We start from the raw sequence: 25,985 nt of genomic DNA on the forward strand, positions 1-25,985 counted from the left end.
CCCAAACATAAAAATGCCAGTATGTCTATGCTCATCAGGTAGAGCTGTCATTCTCATGTAGAGTCATGATGTCAGTCTTGTAATTGGAGGAATGATGGGCGTAGTTAAAGCCAAAAGACAGCTGGGTGCACAGCTAGACTGCCATCCTTTGACACAATCTCTGTCTGAGTCAAGCCTTCAAGGACCAGGGAGGGTGTCTGCTGACCAGTGAGTGTCTGAATAGATTTCCTAGTGCTTGTTTTCTTGCTTCTTCAGGGATCTCAGGCTGGCCCTGGACTCAAAATGTAGCCAAAGGTGACCTTGCCCTTCTGAGCCTATTTTAATCTCTCAGGGCTGGAATTACAGGTGCATGCCACCGTTGATACTGAACTGGGGAGTAGAACTTGGGGGTTTGTGCACGCCAGGCAGACACTCTTCCAGCTGAGATACATCTTCAGATCTGCTTATTTTTAACAGCTAAATTTAATTTTTCTTTCCTCATAGAAAACACCAGAGAAACTGAGCCAAAAATTCATGCCAACTTTCTACAAAATGTAAAGGGAGTTTTATTCAAATAGGTAAAATTAGGCAAAATTATTGAAACTTCTTTCTTTTTTTTTTTTTTTTTTTTTAATCTAAGGGATTTCCTTTGTGACTCCTCTAATACTTATCAAAGTAGACAAAGCCAAAACGAGGTCTCTCTTCCAGATCGCCTTCTGGTTAGAGTGAGCTGATGTTTGTTCCAATCGCCCTCCCAGCCCACAGTGCCTTTATTTGCTTCTCTTTGTTCTGCACTTCAATTATGGACATACTGATGGCAACTTCATTTTCAGCATTCCCTTCCTAAGATTATTAACATTAATTTCTAGAAGCAGTTTACTTCAGAATCCTTTTAAGAATGGACACTACCCTGCTACTTCTCTCAATCAGCATAAGTTGCCCTCACACTACAGATCTGTGACTATGCTAAAGCTTCATTAAAACAAACACCATTCATTCACAGTAAGACACATACCTTCAACTACAGACCTCATGTTCAAGATGAAAACCTGTTGTCAGTACTGTTGTTACTTTTTATTCGCTTAAGTATCACATTCCTTTATGAATATATCAAAACCCACATTGAACAGTGAGTTCTGGCTCCAAAAAGAGGACTTATTTTTCTACCTGTCTTTAAGTCTTTGTCCACAAGTTCAGCAAAACTGCACATCAGTATTAGGTCTCACCGCTCTGAAGATCCACCTCTGCTGAACGGGGACAGCTCTGTGTCACTGTGTAACCTATGAGCCTGCCACTCTACTAGGCAGGAGACTCATTGTTCTGTCTGGGCACTGGCAGGTTTTCCTGCCAGGGAATCAGTCACTGGCATGGCCTCTGTGATTTTTTTATAGAAACAGATAAAGGAGGTTGAGGGATGTTTTACACAAAAAGTTTGGTTTTGTTTTTTTCAAACAAAATTCATGAAAAATCTCATTGTAGGATAACATAGTAACTCTCATTAGTAGGATAACAGCCAAGTTGACATAGTCTGTTTCTTCTGTGAGATAAACTACCGAATTTAATGTGTTTTGCTAAAAAGTGCTGCATAGGTATTATAGAGGTAATCATGAATACACTGAATTACTTAATCATACACGTTTACTTAGTGTTCTTAGGATGCATTCTTAAAACTTTCTTCTGTTATATTCATTTGCTTGTTTCAAATGTGTCAAATACTTTTATGCCCTATAGACTTCTGAGGAAGACATCAAAAGCAACAGGCTATCAATGTAAATTCTAAGCGATAGTAAAATTATAATTACTTTTAGATCTTATGTTGAAATACTGTTGGACCAAGAAAAGAATATTTCCAAAGAAGGCTGGAGTCACAAATTCTTTCTCTGAATCATGCCAGTTTATTATTCAAAACCAGATTATGTAATCAATCCTGTGTGTAAGTCATTCAGTATAGGATAGGGCCTTGCTCTGTAGCTCTGGTTGACCTTGAACTCACTGTACAGACTTTCCACACTTCTACAAGCTGCTGAGTCTGACAAGAAAACCAGTTTTAAGGATCTCTCTCTCTGAGGCAGCTGGAGAGATGGCACAGAGGTTAAGAACACTGGCTGTTCTTCCAGAGGTTCTGAGTTCAATTCCCAGCAACCACATGGTGGCTCACAACTATCTATAATGAGATCTATTGCCCCCTTCTGGTATGGAGGTGTATAAGCAGACAGAACATTGGATGGATGGATAGATAGATAGATAGATAGATAGATAGATAGATAGATAGATAGATAGATAGATAAATGCATCTTTAGAAAAAGGATCTCTCTGAACTGTCTAAGTAGTTCCTGTTTATAAACACAGTGACTCAACTTGTGTGCAGCTATCTATACTAACATCTCAGTGTTTTTTTTTTTAATATACTTTCTTCCAAATTACTTTCACAAATCTTTAATACCCTCAGTTCTTTTAGTAAGGGCAATAAAACACTATGCCAGAGCACAAAAACCCTGTCATACCCCACTACTATCTAGCTGAGTAAGTTGGGAAGTTACTTGCCTCCATAAGTCTCAGTTTTGTCATGATCGCTAACTCACCCTCAGACCCTGCCAGGACAGTGGCATTTTATTTCCTTACTAAACTCAGCAAAGGCCCCACAAAAGTCGATTCAGCTTTCAAAGTTTGACATTCTGGCTTTTGGAGGTAAAGCACTGCCCAGAGCATGTAGATAATCTGTAAGCATTCTAGGAAAATTAAAAAGAAGAATGACTGGGGCTGGAGAGATGGCTCAGAGGTTAAGAGCACTTGCTGTTCTTCCAAAGATCCTGAGTTCAGTTCCGGCAACCACATGGTGGCTCACAACCATCTGTAATGAGATCTAGAGTGCAGATCCTCTTCTGGAGTACAGGCACAAATGTATAAATAATAAATCTTTCCCAAAAAAAAAAATCAATGAAAATGCCCTTTGTCTAGAACAATAGTGCCCTGTCCTCATGTCCTAACAGTTGGCCAGCTTAGGCGGGGTTATGAAATAGGAGGTGAACGCTGCCTCTGCGCTTCTGAATTTGTCTTTTCCAGATTACGTGCTGCTTCTGTGATAGTTCGGTTTGTGACCAACACAACCAAAGAGAGCAAGCAAGACCTACTGGAAAGGTTGAAAAAACTGGAGTTTGAGATCTCCGAAGATGAAATATTCACTTCTCTGACAGCAGCCCGAAACTTAGTAGAGCAGAAGCAAGTCAGGCCCATGCTGCTGGTTGATGACCGTGCATTGCCTGATTTCAAAGGTGAGAGAGATTGGGAAGTCATTGAAAACAACTTGTTCATATAGGGATTCCTGAAATGCAGATGAGGCATCTACTCAGACTTCCTGTTCTTATTGAAATGGTCCATAAAACATAAACAACCTTGTCTGTAGCAACACAGTGCCTTCTCCTCCTAACCCTTGATCAGCTGCTCTGCCACACCAGAAGCTGCTATAGACTAGAACTTGACAGCCACCTCTGCACCTCTGGATTCACCTTTTCCAGGTCACCTGCCATGCTAACAGAGTCTGAGTTGATGTTTCTCACACCTTTTGCCCACCATCCACAATAAGAGACTCACTGTATAGTGCCGTGTGTGTGTGTGTGTGTGTGTGTGTGTGTGTGTGTGTGTGTGTGTGTTGATTACTATTCTCACTTTGTGAAATCTATATTATGTGTTTGGGTTGTTTGATTTTAAATGCTACTTAGATCATTCCAAATTAATAATCTGTTAGTGAATCATGAGCCATGGTTTAAAAGAATTATTTTGAGTATTATAACTCTAAATCCAGGATGTGCTCTCTTAACTTGGTTAAATGAGATAAGTCAGGGCCTTCTAGATAGTACAAGTATTCAATAGTGAGTGTGAAATATTTTTCAATAAGGACTAAATTGTTTTCATTTTGGAAAAAGTAACTATAGAAAAATGTCCTAGTTACTTGAAGCTTTTCCTGCATTGTTTTGTTGTCATACTTTGTGACATGACTCAATATGCAAAAATAGATTTGAATATTTTCATTGTAAGCCAGGACCTTCAGACCTGTACTTGTAGGAAATATACCAGTGTAGCAATTAGAATTATTACTTCTAATTAGAAGTAGAAGTAGAAACCAACTTTAACTGCATTCAACTGAAAAATAAATTTATTACCACCCCAGGAAGTTTTGCAGGGTGTGAGGTCTTCCACTGAGCGTGTCTCTCAACAGTGGCAACCCACCGTGCACACTTTGGTCTCTGCTGCCATTTCCCTACTGTGGCTCCTGGGAAAGGGCTGGCTCCCTGCCTAGGAAGGCAGGAGGTGAATCTTGCTGGTGCACTGTGTTAGTAAGGAAACAATTAAAGACCTCATGAATGAGGGCATGTCCACAGAACAGTAGAACCAACTGGAAGGGATAGGTTGAGTATCAAAAAGAATGGTGTGGATTACAACATACCATACAGACAAAAATCCCAGTGATACTCAGTCCACACTAGAATAGGGCAAGACTGGAGACTGCGACCTTACTCTGAAAAGAACAGGACAAGAACATCTTAAGTTCTTTATGGAGGAATCACAATAGAAATGAGAGAATTAAACACCAACACTTGATAAGCCCTCAAGAAACAAGCGAGAGTATCAATAGATTTTAAAGCATTAGCTGCAAGGGTGATGTGACCTTCACACTGGAGGGATCTGGGTAACAGTTCAACTCCACTGATCCATCTTGACACCACTGGAAGTGGAATAACTGGAATCTTGTTTCATGATGTAATATAGTAAGAAACTCATAGTATTGCCTATGAAATAGACTGCTTAAAAGTTGGGTATGAGCCTATTTAAGCTCCTGATCTAATGTCCTGTGTGCAGGAAAGATGAGGAGTAAGGAACAACTTAAATGCTTCTCTAGAACGAGCCAAATGCAAATGCTTGACCTTCTCCAGGGTTAGTGTCTAATTGCATCAGGAAGCAGAAGTGAACTTACAGAATGAGGAATGAGAGAAGAACAGTCAAAGGCAACAGGCCTTTGTGTGTTGCCAGTTTGACATTCCCTGTGTTGAGACATTTCCTATGGTAGGGCTGATTAGCAAAATGTTGATGGTTGGGAAAAACTGCATAGTAGATCTGTCCAGACTCATGATTCTAGGGGGTCTGCTTTCACTTATTTATGGATATTTTCATAACAAGAAAGGTCATGGGCCAGCAAAATATCTCAGTGGATAAAGGCACTTGCCCAAGTCTGACAATGTGGGTTTGATCCAAGGGGACCCATGCCATGGAAGGAGAGAATCGGTTCCTGCAATTTGTCCTCTGACCTTCCTGCTTGCACCGTGGCTGATGTATACGAGCACACATGCACACACCTATACACATACAGTGTAAAATTGTACACGGCCATATAGTTGCCCAAAGAACTGTCAAGGGAGCTGGAGAGAAAGTGTTGTGAAGCCAGAAGCAGTGTGCAGCGGCACCCACAGAAGTGACCAGGCGCCACTAAGGTCCCTGCAAGTGTTCTCTGGCCAGACTGTGGCCCCAACAGGCACTGCGGCTGGGGCCTGATAGGATTGGTAGCTGCTTCTCTGGAGGAGTGACTTCCTACTTCTCCGTGTCTCAAGCTTCTACTTCAAAGGCCTGAGTGGAGCTTCTGGCCAGCAGAGCTTTAGTCTTAGGCCAGCCTCCTTGTGGACACCTACGGTTTTGGTATTCTCTGCCTCTGCCCTAGGATGCCACACAAGCCAGCAATTTCTCAAGTCCATTCTGTAATAAACATAATTACTTCTGAATAAACAAAAGGATAGCAAAACAAGATTTGATTTGATTTTTACTTTCTAACTGTAGTAAAATGATATTAAAATTCTAGCTCTTTTTAAAAGTAAGATTCTGATGTGGCAGCAGTAAACTATAATTGGAATGTAAAAGCAGAATCCTTGGCAAGGGCTGGAAGAAATAGTGTCACTTGGTGATGAACTGTACCTCGTGGAACATGTTTATATACATGAAAATAACCAAATATGTGAATTTTTGAAGAAAATAAAAATATCTTTACCAGCGTTATCTCTGATTCAGTAGTAGATGCAATAAAAAGAATTAACATTAAAACACTCAGTCTCACTATAGGCAATTATTTTAGTTTGTTTCCTCAACAAACTTTAATAAGTTACTTAATACTCATGGCAGTTAGTAAGAAAGAAATTTGGAAATGGGTATCTGAACAACATGATAGGCAAATAGGAATTAGTGTATGCATAATCCAAAGAACTTGTAATCATACTTAAAAACTATGAAGGTAAACATGTCTGTCATATTGAAGTCCTATTATTAGACACCAGTGCCTCAAGACATGTTTTAGTATGCAAGAAACTAGAAGTAGATTAGGAAATGATTATAAAACTGTAGAATTCTACCTGATAATACTTTCCATATTTGTCATGCACGTGGCAATTAGAAGTCTAATTTCCCTTGCCTCTTAGAATTCTATTCCCTCATCACTCACTGTTGCTCTGATAAAACTCATAGATGTTCTCCTGGTTGTAATCAGTAAAGTATTTTGAAATCAGAAATCACTAGAAATAGCAGGTTACACTGTTAAATTCAGGTATTCTAGACACTCAATAGCTATAAAAACCTATATGAAGAGTATAGAAAAATATTAATGTCTCTCTTTTCCCTCCTCTCCCTAACCTACCCCTCTCTCTCTTCCTTTCTCTCTCTTCTAAAATGTACTTCAAATTATGGTGATAGCAAAATGTGCACATATTGGAAACTTGTTACACATTGTGATACTTTAAATCTGACATTTTCTTCCATTGCCAGGAATACAAACAAGTGATCCCAATGCTGTGGTCGTAGGACTGGCACCAGAACATTTTCATTACCAGCTTCTGAATGAAGCATTTCGGTAAGCCAGCTATGGTTTCTTTGATTGTATGTGCTTTTCTTATTTCTTCTTTAGATTCTAGCTCATAAGATTTTGTGTTTCAATCTCTGACTACCTAGATTTTACATGAGGATAAACATCTTCAAAGTCACTTTAGTGTCAACATCAAATAATATTAACTATCTCCGGTTTTAGTATTTATTATTTGTCCATCTGTCTGTCTGTCCATCTGTCTGTCTGTCTGTCTGTTTTAAGAAGGGTCTTTTTATGTAGCTCTGGCTGTCCTGGAACTCTCTATGTAGAACAGGTTGGCCTTGAACTCACAGAGATCCAACTGCTTCCGTCTCCCAAATGCTGAGATTAAAGGTGAGTGCCACTATGTCCAGCTTTGTTGTTAATTTTTTAAATTACATTTATTTCTGTGTGTGCATGTATGTGTGTGCGCGTGTGAGTGCACGTATGCATGCTCACTCACACATCTGTCACAGCATGGAGATCAGGGCAGCTCTTTTCTTTCCTGAGGATCAAAATTAAGCCATTAGGCTTGTTGCAAGCACCTTTACCTCCATCACCTGTCTCACTTTGGGTTTATCTTTCTAGTCATCTGGATGTTAATATGTGATAATCTTTTTTCCTCTTATTTACAGAATCAATATTCTAGAACAGGAATTCATGATAAAATTATAACTGGAAAGAAAGTAGGGTTTTGTGGTTATTGTTGTAACTTTTCATCAACAATGCTGGTCACTGAGAGAAAGTAGCATCCAGCTACTCAACTGAAAACAGTGACTGTGATTGCCCCTCACTGAGATGCCAGGCTGTGAAAGAGTAGAGCCCTTGACAGCATTTGCAAAGCAACTAACAGTGAGTGCTGATGAAGGACTGCCCTAGAAAAGTAGCTGTAAGTGTAAAGACGGAGATTAGGAAATGCCACATGACTTACTAAATCACTAGGTCAGATGGAGGGGAGAGAAGAGTGAATCCAGAAGAATGTCAGATTCCAGCCTCAGCATATAGGTGAGAGCTTTGCTTTAGTAGAGAGGAGGGGTTCAGCCTGTGTGGCAGCCAGAGGGAGATACTCCAGGGCTGTTAGCAGACACACAGCATGTCAATGCTGGAAATCAGTGTATGTTTGCGCTTAGCCTATACCAACTCCTGCAGCTTCTTTTCTCGTACTTGTTCTATTACTTCCAAAATAAGATGGACAGAAATTTACTTACAAATCTGGTCTGGAGAGAGAATGTGATTTTTTTTCTTAAAGATTTTATTTTCTCATCTTGCTCTTCATTTCTTGCCAAATAACTAAACAGCATGATTTGCCTTTGTATTTATGACAGGTGAGTATTTAAAATGTTACAGGAGGATATATTGAATTATTTGACAAAGAAAAGGTCAGTGGTTTGACAGAGGACTAGAAATGTACAGTGCTTTACACAATGGAATACTACTCAGCAATCAAAAATGAGGAAATCATGAAATTTGTAAGCAAATGGTAGGATCTAGAAAAGATCATTCTGAGTGAGGTATCCTAGAAGCAGAAAGACACACATGGTATATACTCACTTATATAGACCTATAAGATATGATAAACATAATGAAATCTATACACCTAAAGAAGATAAACAAGAAAGAGGACCTGGGGTAAGATGATCAATCCTCACTTAGAAAGACAAATGTGATGTACATTGGACGTAGGAGAAAACAAGTAACAAGACAGGAGCCTATCTCATAGGGCTTCTGAAAGACTGTACCTAGCAGTGTATCAAAGCAGATACTAAGACTCATAACCAAACCTTCGGAAGAGTGCAGGGAATCATATGAAAGGCAGAGTGAATGGAATTTTATGTAAGAAGTGGGAAATAGTAAGAGCTGGAGGGGACGGGAACTCCACAAGGAGAGCAACAGAACAAGATAATTTGAACACAGGGAACTTCCCAGAAAATCATACTCCAACCAAGGACTATTCGTGGAGATGACCTGGAACCCCTGCACAGGTGTAGCCCATGGCAGTTCAGTGTCCAAGTGGTTTACATAGTAATGGGAAGAGGGACTGCCTCTGACATAATCTGATTGGCCTGCTCATTGATCACTTCCCCCTGAGGGGGGAGCAGCCTTACCAGGCCACAGTAGAGGACAATGCAGCCACTTTTGATGAGAACTGATAGACTAAGATCAGAAAGAAGAGAAGAACCTCCCCTATCAGTGGACTTGGGGAGTGGCATGCATGCAGAAAGGGGAGGGAGGGTGGGATCGGCAGGGGAGGAGGGAGGAGCTTATGGGGGGATACAAAATGAATAAAGTGTAATTAATAAAAAATAAAATAAAAATAAAAATAAAAACCTTAAAAAAAAAAAAAGAAAGGGGAGTTAGTATGATGTGGAAAGGGTAGGAGCTCCACAAGGACCAAATATATCTGGGCACAGGGGTCTTTTCTGAGACTGATACTCCACCAAGGACCATGTATGGATATAACCTAGAACCTCTGCTCGGATGTAGCTCATGGTAGCTCAGTAACCAATTGGTTTCCCATAGTAAGGGGAACGTGGACTGTTTCTAACAGGAACTCAATGGCAGGCTTTTTGGCCTCCCCACCCCCCAAGGGAGGAGTAGCCCTGCTAGGCCACAGAGGAGGACTTTGCAGCCAGTCCTGAAGATACCTGATAAAACAGGGTCAGAGGAAAGGGGAGGAGGTCCTCCCTATCAGTGGACTTGGAAAGGGGCAGGGAAGAGATGAGGGAGGGAGGGCAGGATTGGGAGGGAATGAGGGAGCGGAATACAGCTGGGATACAGAGTTAATAAAATGTAACTAATAATAAAAATTAAAATTAAAAGAAAGAAATGTACAGTGCTTGTCTCCCATGCACAAAGCCCTTCATTCAGTGCCCAGCTCGACATAAACTGGGAGTGCTGTGGCATGAATGTGTAGTCCCAGCACTCAAGATGGAGGCAGAGGCTCAGAAGTTCAGTCATCCTTAGCTACATAGAATTCAGAGTTAGCCTGGCAAACAAGATGCTCTATTATTTTTCCTACAGTAGAAGACATACAAGAGTCACCCTAACACATGCTTAATGTAGAATGCATTTCTTGATGTGTATGCCCTATAAGAAACTTTAAACACAGTAGCAGGTTTACACATCTCACCACATCGTTTGCTGTTAGTTTGGGAAAATGGCAACCCTCATGTAAAATCCAAATGGGCAGAAACTGCAGTTTAAGGGCAGGTGTTTTTTCTGTGTTCATGGTCATTGAGAGTCCTTGGTTAATGGCACCACCATTGTTGGTAGTCACTGTGATGCTCAAGCCTTATTTAAAATTTATCTAGTCACTGCCAAATGGCTTGAGAATATACATCACAGTATATGGTATTAAAATATTTTATGCTTCACATGCTTCACGCACCTTAACTGCCCTGCTTTAATTTCTTGGGAAATTGTCTGCCTCCTTTGTAAGGCCTCCAACCATATCAGAGTTGGTGTTTATTTGAAATAGAAACCCTGCATTGTTCCTTACTCATGCTACATTTTATGCATTCCTCTAGACACTGATTTCAAGAAGAAGCTATTGATTGATTTTAGCTGGTAATTTGGGAAGGACATATTTAATAGGAAGTTGGGAGGTCTCTGTTTTAAATGAATACTAGACTCAGGGTAATAAAAATGTATGTTGACATAATACTGGCTTTGTAATTGCTCGGATGCTGTCTAATTAGTACACTTTCCTAACCATATTGATTTTTTTCAAACACCACATTTTAAAGCATTACAGTGTACTTATAGGTCAACTCTAATTTCACAAATGCACTTAACAGCTGGATGGAGAGTTAACAAACATTCTAGGTCTTGGCCTTGTTTGCATATTGATGTTCCCACAGGGACTGTGCCTTCCAACCAGTAACTGCAGCTGTTTGGATTATATGTGGCAAATACAGGCATCTCAAATGAACCACCGATTAAATTACTACTCACGGTGATGATGAGAATAAACATTGGATGTTAAAGCCCATTGCATAACTGCCTTCACAGGCATTATGCATCGAGACAGATGCGTCAAATTTCATATTACACTGCTTCATCCCTGTTAATGTTCTTAATGAACTAGCCTCTCTGAAATGCATGGCACATACATACATATGTCTTACCTGCCTGAGTGAAGTTGAGAATGATTTTAAAGAATTGATTTGGGGAAAGGATGTAAACCAGCTGTAAAAAAACAGTTATCATCTGGATTTGTTTTATCTAAGCCTAAGAACTTGTGGTAACTTCTTTCCTCTTTACTTAATGCACACAGCGCAGGAATAATTGATGTCCCTGTGCCTACCCACTATCTTAGGAACTAGAAATTATCACTGCATTTGATATCTCCTACAAACGCCCTATACCCAACCCACCCCCTGCCACTGCCCTGATAATCGTTGTAACTTTAGATTCATGAATTTGGTGTTCTTATTTTCATGCATTTCTTTATCAGTAGCATACATGTAGCTATCCCTAAATGGCAGAAAGTATTAATATTAATTTTTCTATCATTTATAATACTTCTTCACCAGATTGCTTCCTTTCCTAGAAATGCTATATGATTCATTTTATGAACATAGTTCTGTTTTTTAAAATTTTTATATTATATAGATTTATATTAGATTAGATTAGAGTAAAGCCATTTATCTTATGATCTTAACTAAAAGCCCAATGTTGAGCCTTTAAGTAATGGACCACTTGGAAGGAAGGCTACATAAATTTATGTAATAATCCACAGAAGATTACTTAATAATCTAGCCTGAACCTAGTATTAATAAAGCCTAATTATGAGATAGCATTGTGGAAAACTGTAAACTCACAAGAAAGAGTGAACTAAATTTATCTGCTTCTGCCACCTGAGGAGAATCATAATCAGTGTTGTAGCACATAGCTGGTTTATTTATTGGTTTCTGTGCACATACTGTATGCACATTCTGTATGCACATAGTCTGTGTATACAGACTATCACAATTCACAACTTCCAGAAGGGAAGCCTGTTTAAGAAGCAGCTTTGAGGCTTCACCAGTGACTTTGTTTCTGTAATTCTCTTTCCTGTTACAGGGTCTGAACACTCTCCTAAGGTTGGCACTGTGCTGATTATGGTACTTTGTAAATTGGAGTTTGTTTTTTTTTTCTTTCTTTTTTGATTAAACAATTGAGGTGAACTGGAGAGATGGTACAGACATAGGGAGCAAGAAGATACTGTTTTCTTCTGTAAGCTGTTACTTTGTTTTTAATATGATTAGGCATGAGATCTATTTGAGTCTTTATGAGTCATATGCGGTAAGAATGAGTGACTGCGGCTTGAGGCAGGGGCTTCCTATATATCCCACCCTGGCATTGAACTTGTAATCTCCTGCCTCAGCTTCCCAAAGCTGGGTTATGAGTGTACATCACTGTGCCCAGTGAAGAGTTCATGTTACTGCATACTCACTCGTTCCATAAGCACAGAGCCCTGCTCTTCCCCCCGAGAGCACCTGACATTAGCAAGTTACCACGTACACTTTGTTTCTGCATTCTCCATGTCCGTACTGCCATGACTACCATACAGTTGCCTTGGCTGTGCTCCAGCCTTTGCACATCTGTATACATTTTAGAATCAGCTTGTTAATTTCAATTTCCCTTTTAGGAGTTCCCTGGCATTTACTGATGCTTTCTTAAATATATGATTTGCATCTAAACAGTAATGCATCTTCTTCCTATCTATAAATATAAATTAATTTAGAGTTTTGTTCAGAACCATTCTGTGAGATGTACCAGGCCCTTCTTTTTTCTTTTCAATTAATTTTATTTTATTTTATGTGCATTGGTATAAGGGTGTCAGACCACCTGGAACTGCTTACGGACAGTTGTGATGAGCTGTCATGTGAGTGCTGGGAGTTGAACCTGGGTCCCTTGGAAGAGAAGAAAGCACTCTTAACCACTGAGCCATCTCCAGCCCTCCAGGCCCTTCTTTTAAGCCAAAAATACAGGGAGGAGTAAAACTGATGGGCATTTTGGAATTATATTCCATCAAGGATGACAGATCAAACACAGATGGACAGAACTACTGTGCCAAGGAAGCCCATTTATTGCAAGAAGGAGGTTGTGAATGCTCTCTTTGCTGCCCTGACACTTAACCTCAGACCTGTCAGATGGGCAGGAGGAAGCTCTGTGAACAGACCCAGACTGTTGAGGTAGTTTCTTCGAGGCAGGACAGAGTTTCAGAGTTCTCCCAGAGCAGTTGGTGTCTGAACGCTGTCCACGGTAAGGAAGGTGATGGAGATGAAATGCTGGGCGAGGTGGAGGAAGATCTGTACTGTGTTACCCGCATTCCTTATAGCCTGCCCGCAGTGAAAGCTTACGAAAGATTTTAATCACAAGGGAACATGATTCCTTACTGTTGCCTGTGCAGGGGATTGAAATCCTAGGGCAAGAGAGGCATGCAGGAGATCTTCTGGAAGGCTGTTGTGTTGAGCTCAGGTGAAAGAATGCTTTGAAATACTTTGTCTTTGTATTGGATGCAGTTAGTGGATCAAAACATGGAGATAGTGGGAGTGAGTGAGAAATCCAGGTGTTCCTGGGTTCCAGGCTTGGGTCACTGGGTGAGTTTCTTAAAGTGGGAAAAAAACAAGCAGGAAGCCTTTGAGGGACTAGGGTGAGAGAGACTTGCTTGGTAGGTGTCTGACAGAGATTCAAGCTGTAACCTGTCTTCAGTGGGAATGGTGACAGACTGGTAATGGCCTTAGAGAGTGAAGTTATTTGAAAAGATGGTGTATGGTATCTAGATTGCCTTGAGAATTTCAGGTTCTGATCCTGGTTCTGGCTCTTGAAACTAGGCAAAATGGACGTGATATAACCTGCCCCACAGCTTTGAGTTGTAGTTATCCAGTCTTCTCCCAAGCAGCTTTTCTCTTGCTGAATTGCTTTGGGCTTTCTGTTGTGGCTCTTTTCCCCATCTAGGGTTTTTTTCAGTTCTTTTCCTTGCCAGCCTGAAATTTACAGCCAAAGGCTTTGGTGTCAGGAGTTCTTGTCGCTTTCTCTCTGTTTCTTATGACACAATAGGTTTATAGTTAGAAAATTTTAGGCTTCCTGATGACATGACTTATAGTAAGAGCGATAGAATGCCACCCATTGTTGCCTGCTTAGTAGATATAGGGGCACTCATGGCCTAGAGTAGCTGCTTTTAATACATGTATCGTTTTTCCTGGCACAGCATTTCACTGCATTGTCCAAGCTGGTCTCAAACTTGAGATCCTCCTACCTCTGCCTCCACAGAAGGAACTCTGAGAATATAGGTGTGTGCTACCATGACTGACCCTATTTTCATATTTTCTGAAAAGTATTTAACCACAAAATTCATTTAAGTCAGTACTCTAGAAAATATTTACTTAAATGTGCTTCAAGCCATGCAGGGTCCAATGAGGCTCATGCTGAGCAGAGAGCAGTGGCTGCAAGAGTTGCCTTCCCAGCCTCTGCAGAGCCAGCTCCTGCTGTCTTCCTGGGAAGACACTGGAAACTAAGTAAAGTAAACACATCAGTCAAGATGACAGCTCTCATCCCAGTTAATATATACTAAAATATTAGCCAAGCTTAAGTCAAACGAGTGTTTAGTTTAGCTATGTAAGGAGAAAGCAGTTTTGAGGTCTGTTGCATAAAGAATTTTAGTTCCAAGGTGCAGAAGCAGGTAAATGGGCTGGGAGGCGGGGCTAGGTGAATCATGCTTTTGCCTTCCCTGTTGCCCTTTAAGACCAGGAGAGGGGCTTTGCAGGTCCTGCCCAGTGCTATGAGCAATTTGTAGTAACTAACAGTAAACCCCTGTAATAGTCCAGCATTGGTTTTTACTTAATAAAATATTTAATCATAAATGTCTGAATTCTGCATCTCCCACAGGAAGTTATTTCTGTGCCCACTGACAAGAATAATTTAGCAGTTTCATAGCTGAGCGCTTAATTACTCATAATTCTGAGGGAGAAGATGTGATGAATTCTTCCTCCATGGACATACTAAATATTTTAGCTAAGTAGATGACTTAAATTAAGCTGGTGAGGTCATTTATTACATTGGTTAAAATCAGATTAAGTAATAATATCATGTCTCAAATTCCATTAGACAGTAAGCCAAGTGTGACTTCCTCCGTTTGACTAAAGCTGCATAGCTGGACTAGGTGCAGGTTTTAGGGATGGGTATTAAGTTTGTGGAGATTTTCAATGTTTTTGCCTGAGTCACTAAAGCTCCCCAGATAGACAGAGCTTGTTTCTCACTCTGCTGGGAAGTCCTAACACCTCTTGTTCCATAAAAGAATGCAGTTTGTCCTGTGTTAGGCTTGGTGGTGGGCTGCGCTTTACACTCTGCTAGTGAGTGCTTCACAGTGATACCCTGCCAGATTTGCGGTGTGGTGAACAGTCAGAAGGCTGAAAGACGAGGTAAAATTATAAGGAGAAACTAGAAATTTGTCTATTAAACTTCTAAAGTAAAAAGAAACTTCCCTTTTGAAGTAGAGGAGAAAGAACTGCAGGCCCTCCGCACGTCTGCTCCTCCATCACAGCGGCAACAACCCTGTGGCGTCTGTAGAGGCTTGGAGCCTCCTGCTTCCCATTAGGGAAGGCGAAACAACTCGTCTCATTAAGTTAAGCTTCTTCCCTCCAGTGCCTTATTTAGCTTTAGTTCTCTTAATTCTCTTTCCCTGGTGATTCGGGGAAAGTGTGTGAAATCACTAAAGGTAAAAGGTTGAAGCAATCCCAAATTTAATAATCTATCACCTTTCTTTAGTGTATCTGTGTGTAATTCCCAGCAGTTCTTTGTGAATTCATTAGAAGACAGCAAGCCATTAAAAGTTAATAAGAAACTATTTGTTTCTGTGAATGTGAATAAAACCACTTTCTAAGTCTGACACTTTTCCCAGTCATAAAAGTCTTTTTTTAGCCTGTCTTAATTTTCTCCATCCCTCTAGGTTACTCCTGGACGGAGCCCCTCTGATAGCTATCCATAAGGCCAGGTACTACAAGAGAAAAGATGGCTTAGCCTTGGGACCAGGACCATTCGTGACTGCCTTAGAGTATGCCACAGATACGAAAGCCACAGTAGTGGGAAAACCAGAGAAGACATTCTTTCTGGAAGCATTGAGGGACACTGGCTGTGCACCAGAAGAGGCTATCATGATAGGAGATGTAAGTAAAAGCGCCAAAGAGATGTCTTGAGTTGTCTATCATGCTTGGAGAGACAGCTTCAAATCCCTGCTTTCTGTAGCAGCTTTCCTGTCCATGTTCAGTAGTATTTTTATAAAAATAGAGATGTTGGGTCTAACATGTCTCCATAGTGACTATATATATATGTGTGTGTGTGTGTGTGTGTGTGTGTGTGTGTGTGTGTGTGTGTGTGAAAAACCATTTATACTCCAGTCAGTTAAATGCTTTATGTATCCTTCTAAAGAAAACCTCAATATAGACCTAAAAATAATTTAATACAGCTTATGCAGAAAACAACCTATACCAAAAGAACTCTACCCTTTTTGTCTTTTAAACATGAAAGAATTACCCAATCTGTATGTCCAGTAGCTAGGGATACTGACCACTTTAGCTCTTTGAGTGGCGGGTGGAACCTGGAATGAGTGGAAGCCCTAAACAGTCACATGTGGTAATGAGCACCTACTTTTGTTCTCATGACCTGAGCTGGTATCATGCCCTATGTATTTTGTTTGTGAGTTGACATGAATGGTTTAGTTTAGCTGTAAGTGACAGCATGCTGGGATGGAAGCAGCCACTAAGACTGTCCTTATTTTAAACATTAGGAAATGGGAGCCTGGATGTAGCCTCAGGGTTTAGACTCCCTCCTAGTTTCTTAGTCCATGATGGCGAAAGTGTCACAGTCCTCCTAGTGTTACCTTCTACTTCTGGAGTCATCCACTAAGTTGATAGAATGGGCAGTGAACTTGATTGTAGTTGAGAAACTGGTTTGTTTGTTTGTTTGTTTGTCCCAGCTTTTTTTTTTTTTCCCCTTGGCATTCTCCTTGATCTCCCCAGATTTATGTGTGTGACAAGTTAATTTTCTGGGGCTGAAAACTCCAAGAGATACTGGGGCTGACAGAATAGCAGGAGGGAGAGACATGCAAGCAGTGTGCTCAGCGGCATGTGTTTGCCATTATCCAGGAAAGGGGTAGGTCCCCTCCTTTTTTTCCCCATCGCCATTTTTCAACAGGGAAAACTTAGCTGTGTTAACATAAAAGATCTTTGGTAGGCTTTACAGGAAGATTTTGGCATTTGGGAAAATCATTTCTAAGAACTGTTCTTGATCCTGAGTGAGTTGTCCCAGAAGCAAAAAGACACACACGGTATATACTCACTCATATAAACATACAACATAGGATAAACCCACTAAAATCGGTACATCTAAACAAACTAAGCAAAAGAGAGGACCCTAACTAAAACGCTCAGTCCCCATCCTGAAAGGCAAAGAGGATGGACATCAGAAGAAGAATAAGAAAATAGGAAACAACCTAGGAACCTGCTACAGAGGGCCTCTGAAAGCCAGAAGAAGAAAACAGGAAACAACCTAGGAACCTGCCACAGAGGGCCTCTGAAAGGCTCTGCCCTGCAGACTATCAAAACAGATGCTGAGCCTGATGGCCAACTGTCGGGCAGAGTGAATGGAATTTTATGTAAGAAGTGGGAAATAGCAAGAGCTGGAGAGGACAGGAACTCCACAAGGAGAGCAACAGAACAAGAAAATTTGAACACAGGGAACTTCCCAGAGACTCATACTCCAACCAAGGACTATTCATGGAGAGAACCTAGAACCCCTGCACAGATGTAGCCCATGGCAGTTTAGTGTCCAAGTGGGTTACATAGTAATGGGAAGAGGGACTGCCTCTGACATAATCTGATTGGCCTGCTCGTTGATCACCTCCCCCTGAGGGGGGAGCAGCCTTACCAGGCCACAGAAGAAGACAATGCAGCCATTCCTGATGTGATCTGATAGACTAAGATCGGAAGGAAGGAGAGGAGGACCTCCTCTATCAGTGGACGTGGGGAGGAGCATGCATGAAGAAAGGGGAGGTAGGGTGGGATCAGGAGGGGAGGAGGGAGGGGCTTATGGGGAGATACAAAATGAATAAAGTGTAATTAATAATAATAATAATAATAATAATAAAAGAAAGAAAAAGAACTGTTGTTGAATAATAATAATCATTTTGTTAGAAAGAAATTGTCTTCAGGCACGATCTAAGTGAGTGTGCTTTCAAACAGCGTTGGCAAGGTTGGCTGTCTTGATGCTTGTTCCAGCCCTCGAGTTTGTATTTACCCCACTTCCACTGTCAAAATTAACTAATAATATGTTGGCTGGGTTTTTGGTTTGTGGGGAGTTTTTTAAGATGGAATTTCACTGTACTGCCCAACTAGCCTCAAATATCTGAGCTCAGTCAATTGTCCTGTCTCAGCTTCCTGAGTTTTGAGACAATAGGAAGTGCCACCACACTCAGCTCCAGCAAGCATATTCATCCCTGTCTTGAGTAAGAATTGGTTCGTGGAGCTCTCTACAGATTGTGAACTAAATGCAGATAGTCTGCTCACATATGCTGCCTGACTTGATGCTTCCTGGTTGCATGGACTTTAAAAACATTTGGCCACAGAACAGTGATCATGTGAGTGTGGTTCATTGACCATGTGCAACTTGCTAACTTACCTCACAAGGATGCAGTTTCTCATGATCTCCTTCAAGAAGATAGACAAGTGTGCGACAAGCATGAAGACTGCTCACTGTGCCATGTGTTCAGTTACTGGGGACCCTGCCTTAATGTTCACCTTCTGCCATGAGGATGCCCTCCAGCACAGTTTCCTTCCCAAGAGTGTTTACAGGGAGTCACTTAACCCTTTAGACATGTGTTCTTTTCTTGCATTTTCAGAAGGTAGAAAGAAGATAAGCAGGGAATTTCAGGTAGCCAGTGCAGCCCAGGCAGTCACTGGTGCTGTTTGTTGGTAAGCTGAGTGAAGAGTCTGGACTAAATGCCTGTGTGTTTTTCCAGGACTGCAGGGATGATGTTGGTGGGGCTCAGAACACTGGCATGCTGGGCATCTTAGTTAAAACTGGTAGGTATCTCCTGCATATGCCTTTTCAAATCTAAGGATGGAGTAGGGCATGATGGCACCTCTAACCTAGCACTTGGGAAGCCAAGAGTAGAAGATTGCCTTGGGGCCAGTCTGGCCTGAGTAGCAAGTTCCAGTCCAGCCAGGAAACTCAATCTCCCCAAAACCCAGATATTAGAGGTCAGAGTTGCCAAAAAAAAAAAAAAAAAAAAAACAGCCTTTGGAAGAGCTTTTCAGCATTTTAGTTTTCTTTCTGCAATAAGCAAAAGGGAGATGAGTTTAGAATTCCAGGAAAGGGCAGTGAGGGATACTGTGCTGTGCAAGGCTGGGCCAGGCTAGAGGAACTAGGATACTCTTCAGGGATGACCACACTGTGGACAGTCGCCTTTGCAGGTTTTCCTAGAAGTATGCTTCACATCAGAGTAAGGAGGAGGCCTGGGTCATGGTGCTCCAAATATAACTCAGTTTGTGTGGTCTGGGCAATAAGGACATTGATCTCTAGGAAGCTTAGGGGTCTGGGATTATTGCTCCATGGAAGAATGCTTGCCTGCACAAGGGCCTGGGTTTGAACTTTAGTACCATAGAAAAACAAAAGTGTTTACAAACTATTTCCACCAAAATTAGTTTCCTTCATACAGTTGCCCAAGTTTAGGAAAAAGGAAATGCTAAGTCAGTATTTTGACAGTAATACAGTAGCTAATTGTCCCGTGTCTTGGTCTCAGCTCTGTGCTGACTAGTTGTGTGAGGTGGATCAAGCAGGGACCAAAACACAAAGTCACAGAAGAGTTACTATAGGAAAGTGACCATGGAAGTCTGACGTCTTGAGAGCTAGGCAGCAGTGGTACACACCTTTAAATTAATCTCAGTACTTGGGAGGCAAACTCAGGTGGATCTCTTTGAGTTCGAGGCCAGCCTGGTCTACAGAGTTCCAGGACAGCCGGGTCTATACAGAGAAACCCTGTGTATGCAGAGAGAAAAAGAAAAAAGCTGCTTTGAGGTTAGCAACAGAAACAAAAATATAGATGGTTGGAAAATGTCAGATAAGGCTCTGTGTCAAGTGTGAAAATGCTTGAGCTCATATGTGGGCCATTTGGAGCCTTGCAGACAGTGAACGCTATCACTTCAGAATTGACACAGCGTCTCTTCAAATTTCCCCATCATCTCCTGCCCAGGAGCATTTCAGCTCTGTAATTTAAGCAACAAGGAAGCAGGGGTAGCTACACCTATCCTCCCTTTGTTTTGTTTTTATTTTTCTACCTTTGAAGGAACCTGATTAAGTCTTTTAAAAAAAAATATTTTTGCTCTCAGCTATTATTCCATGAATGCTCCCTTTTTTAGCTCACACAACTAAGGATTTATAGCAACCACCAAAAACTGGATCTGTGCTGTGCTATGAATGGCCCATCTGCCCCAACCTCCATCTGCTCTGCTTTCTTGTTGTCAGCAGCCTGTCTCAGCAGCATCAAGTTAGTCCTAAAGAAGCCAACATCTCACACATGTAAACAGTAAAGCAGTTATGGCCCTCAAGAGAACAGGCTCGTTCATACTGTTGATCTTAGAAAACTGAGAAGCCCAATGTTCTAAACCATGAGAACAGGCAGCACTGATATAACTTTCAGCACAGTACAGTAGACCAGTCTTCCCAGCATTTAAGATTACTCTGAACATCTAAATTCATATTCAGTAATAAGTACTTTTCATGGGCCATCTTGAGCTATTTTGCTGCTTAGTAGGAGCATATGGTCAGTAAGTAGTGTTTGTATGGCCAGCTGCTGGTGAAAAGACTATTGACTTGCCCTAACCAGAATCTACTTCTGTTTATCATGTGAAATACTGATCTAGAGAACAGTGAGATGGCTCTTTATCTTATAGCTTTCTCTCTCCTCATCCTTTATTGACCGGAAGGCACTTGCTGCTGCTATGAATTAAGCAGAGGTGCGCTCGGCCTCATCTATTCAGCCAACATTATTGAATACCTGCTTTGTGTCAGGCATCACAATGTGGGCAACAACTAGACATACACCTAAACACTGTGTCATTGAGCCTTGGAGAAACTCCACTTACTAACTGGTCTGGCAGAAGCATTCCAGAAGCCCATGGCTTAGACACTTACTTATTTGTCCCTTAGACACTGGATCTAGAAAGTAGGTAGAGTAGCAGTAGTCAGTCATTGACATACTAAGCAGAAATTCTGCCTACTGGTTTGCTCTATAGGATTTAGTTTAAGATTTAAGCAATGGAGTTTGCTGAGTGGAGCGTGCACCTTGAGAATGTAAGAGTGAGTTATCACCCCTAGACTTTTGATGCAGATTCCTTCCCTGGAGGAATTCCAGTAGGACAGAACAAAAAACATCTTCTGAAAGAGAGAATTGCAGAAAACAATCAGTCTGTTTTGTGAGTGAAACTAAATTCAGGCAAAGAAATCCTGATAAAGTTGAAGAGTAAACAGAGGTCATAGAAAAGGAGACAAGAGCAGAAAGCAAGCAAACGCAGAGCAGTCCTGCAGGACAGAGGCACCTGCCACACTCCCTCTTACTGAGCATGGAGCCTAGCTACCTTTTCTTCCCCCTCTTCTCCCCTCCCCTCCTTTTCTCTCCTTCTCTTCTCTCCTATTCATTTTTTAAAGACATACGTAGGGAATGCATGCGATGTGTCCATAGTAATGTTAGGTGCAAGAAATCCATTAGGGTGTAGAACAGATACAATCCCTGCTCCCAGAGAATTTATGGTCTATGTAGCTGCGAGACAGTAAACAAATTGTTATAAACACTGTAGAGACACCTGGATGCTAGGAGAGGAGAGGAGATTCAGAAATGCATTGGGCCCAGTAAGTATGATGAAAGGGAGACCTTGCTGCCTCCTTTACTTACTGAGTTGAGTGCCAGGCCCAGGAATTCCAGAGTCACAAGTTAGGCTTATGTCTGTTGTTCTTTTAAAAAGCATTAATTTAAATTGCCAGCCTAGCTTTAGGACTGAGGGTCAAGGAGAAAATGATTCTGTGATTTGAAGGAAATCTTAACTGTGAGGTGACCCCATACCTAGAAATATTCATTGTGAAAGACCAGAAGCCTGGGAACGTGATGATGTGATAGTTTTTAAATTCCTTTCTTGCCTCCTAAAGTCTCAGGGAAGGTGTTATGTTGTGCAGGCAATCAACTGGCCTGCCTTTAGGGTCCTGACAAACATCCTGTGTCAGTACCTGCATCCTATGACATCATCTGGACCAGGTACTTAGTGGCTGGTCTGCCACTCCCTCTGTCTCTCCCTCTCTCTTGCTCCTCTCTTACTCTCTCCCTCTCTCTGTCTCTCTCTTTCTTCCCCCCCTTCCTCCGCCTCCAGCCCTCATGGCTCCCTCAAGCCCTAATTCTCTTCTGCTTCCCTTCCCCTGAATAAACTCTTTGATATACTATCTGTCGTGGCATCATTTTAAAAATAACAGAAGGTGCTTTGGGGAGAGGTAGAACCCTTGACTGTCTGGTAATCATGGGGTGTTCCTGGGTGTGTGTGCTCCTTGGTAGTCTAGCGGTAGCCTTTGCTCACTGGCTATACCTTCATTTCAGGGAAATACCGAGCAGCAGATGAGGAAAAGATTAATCCACCTCCGTACTTAACTTGTGAGAGCTTCCCTCATGCTGTGGACCACATTCTGCAGCATCTTCTGTGAACCGGCAAGTGAGGTGAGGCAGCTGGATCCACAGCCTCCATTGTCTGGACTAGACAGATCCCTTTCTAACTCAGCAGACAGTGCCATCCAGTGCTGATCCTGTTTAACCCTCTCATTGTGCATTAATTAGGAAGAAGGTATTGAATTGCAGCCAGCCAGAAACCTTGCTAATCTCTTTTGTTTTGTTTTGTAAAAGAAGATGAGACCTGAAGAAAGGGAGAACTGAGATTTTGTGCCATTCCTGTTAAAATATTCATCGTGTTCACTGGGCTGGGAGAAGCTCCTGCAGAGTGGAGTAGCAGTAGTTTTGACTTTCTCTCTGCTGGAAATGGAGGGATTGTCCGTAACCGTGCAGGGCGCAGGGGACAGTGCACTCTGCTGTCCTCGGGATGAGGTGCTCCACTGTGAAAACAGCAGAAGAGCCACGGAGAAGCACGGTGAGGCCTTCAGCTGATCCAGTGAAGTTGCTTTCACAGATGTGGGAAACCAGATCTTCCACTGTATTCCCGGCACAGATGACTTCTTTTTCTCTTCATTAGCTGGAGATGACTAATTTAAATTTAGAACCCGAATTTAATTTAAAATAATATTTCCATTAATAACCTATTCATTGCAGATACCTATTATACTGTGTAACAGTTGTTTTGGAAATTTTATGTAAAATTAAAACTATCAGTATTTTACAGATGTTTTAATTAGACATTGTTATTAACAGGAACAGTGCAGAAACTAAAATCAAGCCTTTAATGTCTTATAGACCGTGCATTTTTGAAGTTAGTGTCCACTAGAGACCTATTAACTGTACATTTGCAAGATTTCATTATTTTTGCCTCTGACACTATGGGAGAAATCTTTTAGGAACTACTGGGACAGATTCAAGCTTTTATGTACTTCTTACTACAGTTGTAAAATGAGATCTCGTCTCGGCGCCTGGATTATTCTTCTCATGTTAAACCCACCCAAATGAAGGAGACTAAGTAGGTAATGATTTTCCTGGTGCATTTGCATGCTGTGCTAATCTGAGGCCGTGGCAATTGTTTTACAGGGCTCTTGGGCACTGAATTATTAGAATGTAATTGTGTATCATTGCAGTGCTCACCTTATTGAGGCACACACTAATGTTAATGAGCTTCAAGCTTTGATGCTTGTTTAGAGATCAGCTCTGTCTTGGATGGAAGGGAACAAAGCTAAATAAATGGTATTTTAGTAAGTGTTCTGTTCTTGGTTTTGCAAATACCCCATCTTAGTACTTAAACACTAGCAAGTGCAGAGGACATCCAGTCACAAACAAGTTGGAATGGCTGAGGGCAGAGCTTCTGATGCCTGGTGAGCTCAAGCTCTCTGAGAGCAAGAGCATGTCGCCCTCGCCCCTTCCCACACAGTGCTGCTCTGAGCATCAGAGTGGGAATCTATACTAGATACTTAGCCTGGAAAACCTGAAAGGCGATGTCTTCATGAGGACTGGTAAGACACTGCTGCATTTAGACCTCTGGAAGAGCTGCTCAGCCTGAAGGAGAGCATTCTGCCCTGGAGCCTGGGGGAGGGCCACATCCGTCTGTGGCCTGTGATTCCTTGCTCAGGAATATCACATATTCCGAAGCTGCTGTGCTGCAGTGCTGTGCTGCCCTTCACACTGTGGGGATAAGTAGCACAGAAGAAAAGGCTTCTACCTCAAGGGCTCTCTAGTTGAGGAGCTAAGGAGTCAGTGCTGAAGCTCACTAGGAAGAGGACACTCCATGTCCTCTCTGATGACTTCCCCACCTGCAGGATGGAGAGAGGCATCATGGCTTCATGCCCCAGTGGCACTTGAGCAAGACTGAATCTCATTCTTTTATGTCTGCTACCACACAGGCAACTGAACCAATGGAAGTGAACTAAATATCAGAGGAATTTAATCCTTGGAGGCATAAGTGTGGATGGAGAGGAAACATTTCAATTTCAGCGCCAGTCACCGATGTCTAAGGGAAAGCTCATTAGATACTAGAAAACAGAGGAGCTGATGCTCTGGAAACAGGACGGAGCTAAAGCACAGGCAGCTCAGGAAGGGACAGGCGTATCATGGCCACAGGAGGGGAGGCCTCACCCAGGAATTCAGCCTGGAGAAGCAGCTTGTTCCCGTGTCCCTGAGAACGGTAGGAATCCTAGTTTGAGGTATTTCTTTAACCCACATCAGGGCTTGTTAACCAGCCTGTCCACAGAGAGGTTCAGGAGGATAACTCAGTAGCTAATCTGTGACTTGCTCAAAACACTGCAGCAAGCGCCTCAGCTGACTGGTCCTCTCAGCCTCCTGGAGGAAATGTAACTCAATGTCTAAGGGGCTTTCTTTTCCAGCTGCCCTAGTTTCATGCCTTTGTTGCTGTGACAAAATGACTCAATAAAAGAAACTTGAGGGAGAAGTTTATTTTAGCTTATAGTTCACAGTACAAGTCCTTTGTGGCAGAGAATTCAAGGCAGCAGGAGCATGAAACAGCCCCATTCAGAAGAATGCACCGTATTGCTCAGGGTCTTGCTCCATTTATGCAGTCCAGGATCTCAACCAGGAAATGGTGCCAGCCCAAGCACACAGTTCTTAGCACCTCAATAAAATCAAGGTAATTCTGCCATAGACCGCCCAGAGTGATTCTTACAGGACGGCACTAACCATCATACAGGCCATCCCATAATTAAAGGGGTATGTTGTGATAGGAAAGATTGTTATCATGTTGGTTTCACAGTTATCTTCTCCTGGGTCAGAAAAGGGACTAAATGATACTTTGGGAGTAGCAAGGCCAGTGGGCATGATAGGAAACGACGGGGATCATGAGCAGTGAACACACTGTGTTCTGGAGGGGAGGCCAGATGGGTTTCTATCGCTCTGACACCGCGCACAGCTACAGACTGGGTGCAGCTCTACCTGCCTGCCACACCACATCTGTCAGAACCTATCATGACAAGGCATAGCAACAGTACATCCCACTGTGATGGCTCCACAAATGCTGCCCCAGGTGTGGTGTCAGATACTACCTTGGAATGATAGCACTGCCATTTCACCCTTAATCCCACACTTTAAAACTCCACTGTCCTGTAGAGCAGGGAAGGTGGAAACTCCCCTGTATTTATTATGTTCAGTTAGCTTTGGATCAGGGGTTCTAGTAACATGAAATTCAAGTCCTTAGGCACCTGCGATAAAAATTTTTTAAAACTGCATTAATCTATTTGACCAAAACATTCCACCCTGAGTGGGAGAATGAATCCCTTTTTCATATTACAGTCATTTGCGTGGAGCCATGTTGACATTATCATGTTTCTTTGTCGTTAGTCACAATGCCCTTTTCCACACAAATTCATGAGGGGTTTGCTGGCTTTTTATGATAGCAGGCATGAAGACATACTAGCCGGAAGAACATTTCTGTCTTTAAGAGGC

The 25,985-nt window shown here is 41.9% G+C and overlaps 1 protein-coding gene and 1 non-coding gene across 9 annotated transcripts in view; one reads left to right on the plus strand and one right to left on the minus strand.

Annotated features, from left to right (window-relative positions):
* Hdhd2 (haloacid dehalogenase like hydrolase domain containing 2) overlaps nt 1–23,792 on the plus strand; it is a 31,216-nt gene extending 7,424 nt beyond the window's left edge. For 6 of the 8 annotated variants that reach the window (XM_055622562.1, XM_055622563.1, XM_055622561.1 and 3 more), the window contains 5 exons: nt 3,043–3,251; nt 6,781–6,865; nt 15,792–16,008; nt 18,858–18,921; nt 22,479–23,792. In XM_055622562.1, coding sequence (XP_055478537.1) covers nt 3,043–3,251; nt 6,781–6,865; nt 15,792–16,008; nt 18,858–18,921; nt 22,479–22,582 — 679 coding nt within the window. In that variant the 3' untranslated portion in view covers nt 22,583–23,792. The remainder of the gene's footprint in view (nt 1–3,042; nt 3,252–6,780; nt 6,866–15,791; nt 16,009–18,857; nt 18,922–22,478) is intronic. The other 2 variants (XM_055622568.1, XM_055622567.1) reach the window with 2 other exon arrangements.
* On the minus strand, nt 1,070–1,196 carry LOC129688255 (small nucleolar RNA SNORA40). Its single transcript, XR_008721903.1, has one exon. It is a non-coding gene; the product is annotated as a small nucleolar RNA SNORA40 (small nucleolar RNA).
* Nucleotides 23,793–25,985: the final 2,193 nt, after the last annotated feature.

This window comes from Psammomys obesus, unplaced genomic scaffold (genome assembly GCF_907164565.1).
Source record: "Psammomys obesus unplaced genomic scaffold, mPsaObe1.curated_primary_1811, whole genome shotgun sequence".
NCBI classification, from domain to species: domain Eukaryota; kingdom Metazoa; phylum Chordata; class Mammalia; order Rodentia; family Muridae; genus Psammomys; species Psammomys obesus.